Raw genomic sequence first — 6000 nt, forward strand, 5'->3', positions numbered from 1 at the left:
CTCCAGTCATATCACATGCTTCCCCTAAAGTTTTTGTTTTATTCTATTTCTGAGCCTTGGCTCCCCAAAACTTCACTCCCTGTATTGTCAATTCCTCTTCTTCTAAATTCTAAACTAAAGCACAGATCAAGCCCTAACTTTTCCTACCTTCTGCAGAGCCTCACTGCATCTACTGTTGATAGGTAACTTAACACTTAATTCTGTATTGTCATGAGTTGATCACTAATTATCTATTAGTTCCAAATGTAGTATTCTGAACCAGTTCATAAGCTCCCCAAGGTCATGCCTTATAATTCTCTCTCAGCCCCTCTACCCCCACAACATTCCATTTTACGGAATGTTAAATTGTCAATTAAGATGGGAGTGGGGGTCATTGTAAAAGGAATCCATATTCAGCTGAATCATTCATCAAGCAGGAGAAGGGGGCTGAGCTTTGTTAATCATAAAAAAGTCAACAATCTAAGGAACTTGGACTCTCTTTTTTTTCTCCTTTCTTTTTTTACTTTCCCCTGTCCTCCAAGCCAAGAAAAACATTGCAAAAGCCTCTTATAAATATGACTGGCAAAAATACACAGGCATAGAAAGTCAAGTTATTTCTATTAAAAAGAGGAAAAGGAAAATTAAAATTAAACGCCAACTACTACTGAGGAAGTAAGTTAACTCCTGGTTTCTGAAAAGCTGCAGTTGCTGAGACCTGACACAGGCAAAGAAAAATGGAAATGTGAAACTCAGACTTTAGGCAAGCCTGAGGCTTTTAGCATTCAGGTGCTATAAGAGAAAGTTGTGTGTCTTGGCTGCCAGGTGGCTGAGGCAGAAGGATCACTGATTCTTTTACCCTTTCTGGCACACCACTCCTGTAAGAATGAAAACTCATTAAAAATAATAGCCTGGGCAATTTAGCAAGACTCTGTCTCAAAATTAGAAGAAGAAAAAAAAAAAAACTGGTAGACCACTTGCCTAGCATGCATAAAGTCCCAAATATCACCAAAAAAAAAAAAATGAATGAATGAACAGAATTTATCTTTCTTGTTCTCTAAAATGCAGAATATAGAAAAGCAAGAGCTGAATAAGCAGTAAGAAAGATCCGTTAAAATGCAGTGTGAAAAAAAAAATGCAGTGTGAGACTTTGCATATAATCTTCTTCCTCAAATCCCTTTACAGGACACTTGCAAAGAAGCATGAAAACAATCCATTATAGAACTGAGAAAAAGAGAATAGAGGATTGAATAATTCCTGTAAGACAGAGAGTGGATGGGACAGTATTTACAAACAAAACAGCAGATCGAAACACTCTGAAAACACGGATACAGGTGAGATAGAAGATATTCCTCCCTTAAGCTCTCCACCAAAGTGACTACTAAAGACAGAGGAAATCCCATAAGCTAATACAACTTCATCCATAAATAAGTACACACTACAAAGGATCAACAAATCTTTTGGAAGCCAAAATACAAAGTAGAAGAATAAAAAGGGAGTGAGTGGGGATAGCCCAATGGAAAACTGAGATAAGTTAAAGAACAGAGTTGTGGTTGTTGTTGTTCTTTTTAACTCTACTTAGTTTTCTCAAACTAAAAAAGATAACTGCATTTGTAAAATATCAAGAGACTGCTGTGGGAAGAAAGCAATCAGAGATTTATGAAATAATCATTGGAAATTAAAATTATGATTAGCAAAATAAAAACAATTTAGGAGAGAGTGCTGGAGAAGGGGAAATAAGCAAAAATAGGAAAAATGAGTAAAATGTAAAGAGACACAGAAAACCAACCTAAGGTTATTATCTGATTAACAAGAATTCCACAAAGGTGGGGCTGGGGTTGTAGCTCAGTGGTAGAGCACTTGCCTAGCACATGTGAGACACTGGGTTCAATCTTCAGCACCATATAAAAATAAATAAAGAAAGAAAGAAAAGAAAGGAAGGTATTATGTTCATCTACAAATAAAAAAAATTAAAAAGAATTCGACAAAGGTGAAAAAGAAATTGAATAAAGATGCCAATCTAGATTGAATGGAGGCCACAAGCATTGAACATGACATGGAAAATAATTTTAAATTTTAAATTCAAATTATCAATGAGGGTAAAATATTGTAATGCAAAAATAAATAAAAAGTTTACCCACCCCCATAGATTTTTTTTCCTGAGGATATACTGTAATAAGAAGGAAAAAAAAATTTAAACTCAGAAAATAGCCCTAACTCAGCAGAAAAGTAAGCAGAAATTCCAAGGCAACGGCTGTGCAACCAGATCACAAAGAAACAGGGGCTGGGATGCCTTGAAAAAGAAAGTGGATCTATATTCTAACAGGCAAAATGAAAAACAATCCATGGATAAGACAAAGGCATACTCTTGTTTGTCAAAAAGGTAAAAATAAAGGCAATTTTTAAATCCTGGAAATATACAGAGCTAAATTAGATACGGGTTCCAAACTGGAACAAAGTTAAAATGTGGCATGGTTTTGAGCGGATGCAAAGTAAAAGAGAATATACTGGGTATCAACATTTGAAATAATCCTCTTAACCACACATATCTAGTGAGCTAAAACTATATATCCTTTTTTTATATATTCAATTATACAACTTGGTTCTACTGTGAATATAATCTATAAAACAAAAATACTCTTAAGGTACTGTTCACCAAAATTTCAAGTTTGGAAATAAACCACAATTATCACTCAGTGGACTCATTACAGTTACAGAAAATAGTTTACATATAAAACTTGACAATATCAAATAGGTCGCAGAAATTGGCAAATAATATTAAAAACAAAGCGAATAAAGGGGTACTAATTTTCTCATCTTAGAAAGTCAAGATAAAACATAAAGTTGAATTTCTTTACCATACATTACTTTCCTTATAAAATTTTTAAATTATAAAAAAGGTGCTGTGCTAATAAATTTTTTTTTTATGATTCAGATAAAGACATCACTTAATAATACCTTTACTGAGAATTCACTAAGGCAAAACACTGTTCTAGTCCCAGTACACCAATTTCAGGACATGATCCATTGGTTGGTCATGAAATAATTAGTGAGTTATAATCAGTGTTTTTAAATGACATATAAAGGAAAATATTAAAGTTCACTGCATATAATAAGAGTCATGAAACAAAGTCCTTGTATGTGTACATGTGCTTATATGGTTTTTTAAATTTTTCTCTCTCCTTCTTTGATGCCAGTTCTTAGTTGTCACTCTGTTGCTGCCAGTAGTTCTGCCTCTATAAATCTACTATTTCCACCTAGAGTTTATGAATTATAATTTACAGACATTACTCTGGAGGCTGAGGAGGAAAGACTGCTTGAGCCCAGAAATTTAAGGCTAATCTAGGCAACACAGCAAGACCCTATTTAAAAAAAAAAAAAAAAAAAAAAAAAAAAACAAGCTTCTGTGGACACACACACAAAAAAACTGAATTTATTTTCCCTATGCCTCTCCAGAATCCACTCTAACTCCTACATTCCTTATAAATTCAGTAATGTTAAACTTTGGAATGGTGACCCTCTCCTTCCAGTACTGTCTAACCTCTATCCAATCAGCTGCCAAATTCTGCTCAATCTCACTACACAATCTCCCACTTATCTCTTTTCCCCCATTTTTCACTGCCCATCCTCTGGATTATGTCTTTATTATCTCTCACCTAAATTATCACAACAGCCCCTTCCTGGTCTCCATATTTTTTTTTTCTGTTTTCCCTCCCCAACCCATTATCCAAATGCTACCAATATATTCTCCTACAGGAGCTATTAAAAAATATTGAATACATTCTTTATACACCACTTCAATCTCACAACAGAACTTCAAGCATATTCAGAGAGATTAGGGGACTTGTCTAATATATAAACAGTTTGTTGGTTTTTTTTAAAAAAAGGAGTGGCGCCAGATTAAATCCAGATCTGTGTAGTTCCAAAGCTTATTTTAAATATGCCCTGCCCTCTCTTGCCTACATATCCCTGCAAATGTTTCCCCACCCCATCTTTCCCTTCACTTAACAAACTTCATCTATACTTCAAAGTTCATCTCAAGTTTCCAAATCCCCTGCCAAAGGCTTGTTTCCACAACACTGACATTTACCTTCAGCATATTCTAACTGCATTATAATTTTCAACTCATTTTTCCTCTCATATTCTCTACTGCTTTAAAGCAACAATTATCTTTCTCTTTCCTACAACCCAGTACATAGCAAAGTGTATAATGGTGTTCAATATGTGAATAAATTGGCTAAATTTTAAGCAACTAATATAAGGACAAGATTCTGTATCCTCAATATCTACTAAAGCACCTAGATATGCCTTCGTAATATTAGCTAAAATCATTCCATTTGAATGAACTAACATCTACAGACTCCCTCATGCATACCTACATTTATTAAGATGAAATGTGTGTACTTGTTTTAAGGCTTTACCCCATAGGAAACTTGAATTTAAGAAAATAACGGATCATAAGATAGGGTACTGGGGAAGGCAAAAATCATTACTTTTTTATTGTTAGGAATTACTAATATATACTTGATGCCCCCCTCCTGCATACAACAAAAACTAGCCTCCCAAACATCTTTAAAGCATGCTTTCATGATAGTGAATGTCACTTTATTAAGCTTTTCATAGCAAACTGAAAATGTACAGCAAGTCAGTTAGACAAAGTCATAAAACAAACGGGGAACCTCATTTTTCCTATGCCTCTCTTCTGCTTCCTATCTTCGTGAGAAGGCTGAGTAAGATAATCACTTCCTCATTAATTCAAAAAAAGGATTGACTGTTCACCCACTCTGCGACAGGAAAACGGTAGGCCTGGAGGCTCTAGACAGCTCCAGACGTCCACGTGCTGAGAGGGGAGAATTCAACTTGTCTTGCGTCCTTTGTCACCTCCCGCACCCTCTTGGGGTGTGCCTTGGACTGAACTAAACGCATCTTTCTCTGATCCTGTTACTGACATGCCTGGCCTCTCAGGCCGCTGCTCATTTTCCTTAAGACTGAAGGAACCTCAGCGCTGGGAACGTCCACCCATCTCCCTCACCGGAACTTCGTGTTCTGGCCCTGGTTTCACCTCAGTATCTCCACTATCCCCATTAAGAAGTTCTCATTCACCACAGGAGCCACCCATCCTAAGAACTCCGCTCCCTCCCTCTTCCTCATTAGTTCCACGACTCCACACCACATACAGCAGCCACTGCGCCTACAGCGCCTTCACAGTACGAGAAGCGAGTGTCGCGTGCGCGCGCCGGGGAACGTGCGTGCACCCGAGGGGACGTGCGCGCGCTCAAGGTGCTGCGCCTGCGTGGACCCGCAAGCCCGGCAAAGCGGAATTCGGCCAGTGAGTCCGCGGTAGCGAGAGCTACCCCGTGGCTTCGCACCTTCTGGGTCAGTAAGCGGGACTGGCGCAGCCGTTCCTCGACGCTGATTGCCCGCAGACGCTGCTTCAGCTCGGCCCGTAGGCTCCGTTTGGCACCGCTCACGGCTGCAGCCGCCATCCCGCCGAAGTCAGCCTGCTGGCGTCCTCTGGTTCGGCTCCCGCCCCTGGTCGAGCACAGCTGGATCCGCCTACCTGTGGGCCTGCGGATCGCGGGCCGGTACCACGCCCCCTGCGCGCCTCCCAGCCTCGGCGCTGCCTGATGGACAGGCCACGCCCCTCTCCGGGCCCTTGGTAGCGAATGGCAGTGTGCTCTATTGGCCCTGCCAGGCTGGTGTTCTGTAGCCCGACGCGGCCTAACTCTTCACCCCTTCGCCAAGGCTACAGAGATGGTAATACAACTGCGAGGGGTGCTCCACAGGCAGCTCACAATACACCCCGATTTGGTACTCACCTGTTGTAGTGCAGTACTGCACTGTAGGGGGTTAAAAACAAGGCTAAGGCCGGTGTCCTCAGTAGGCTATGCCATTAATGTAAACCAGACATATTTGTGTCTTTCCACAATGTCAGAGTTTATTGAATAACAAATTGAAAAGCCACATCATTTTCATGGGCTTTAATTCACCAAAAAAAAAAAATACTCCTGATTCTCTTGGTGT

At 39.4% G+C, this 6000-nt stretch overlaps 1 protein-coding gene across 1 annotated transcript in view; it reads right to left on the reverse strand.

Moving 5' to 3' along the window:
* Mthfs (methenyltetrahydrofolate synthetase) overlaps positions 1–5537 on the reverse strand; it is a 60395-nt gene extending 54858 nt beyond the window's left edge. Inside the window, exon 1 of the mRNA XM_046428837.2 lies at positions 5346–5537. Within this exon, the coding sequence (XP_046284793.1) occupies positions 5346–5462 (117 nt within the window). The 5' untranslated portion in view covers positions 5463–5537. The remainder of the gene's footprint in view (positions 1–5345) is intronic.
* Positions 5538–6000: the final 463 nt, after the last annotated feature.

The sequence above is a fragment of the Marmota monax genome, unplaced genomic scaffold (genome assembly GCF_021218885.2).
Source record: "Marmota monax isolate L192 unplaced genomic scaffold, Marmota_monax_Labrador192_F-V1.1 WCK01_AAM20220418_F8-fsc00179, whole genome shotgun sequence".
Taxonomy (NCBI): Eukaryota; Metazoa; Chordata; class Mammalia; order Rodentia; family Sciuridae; genus Marmota; species Marmota monax.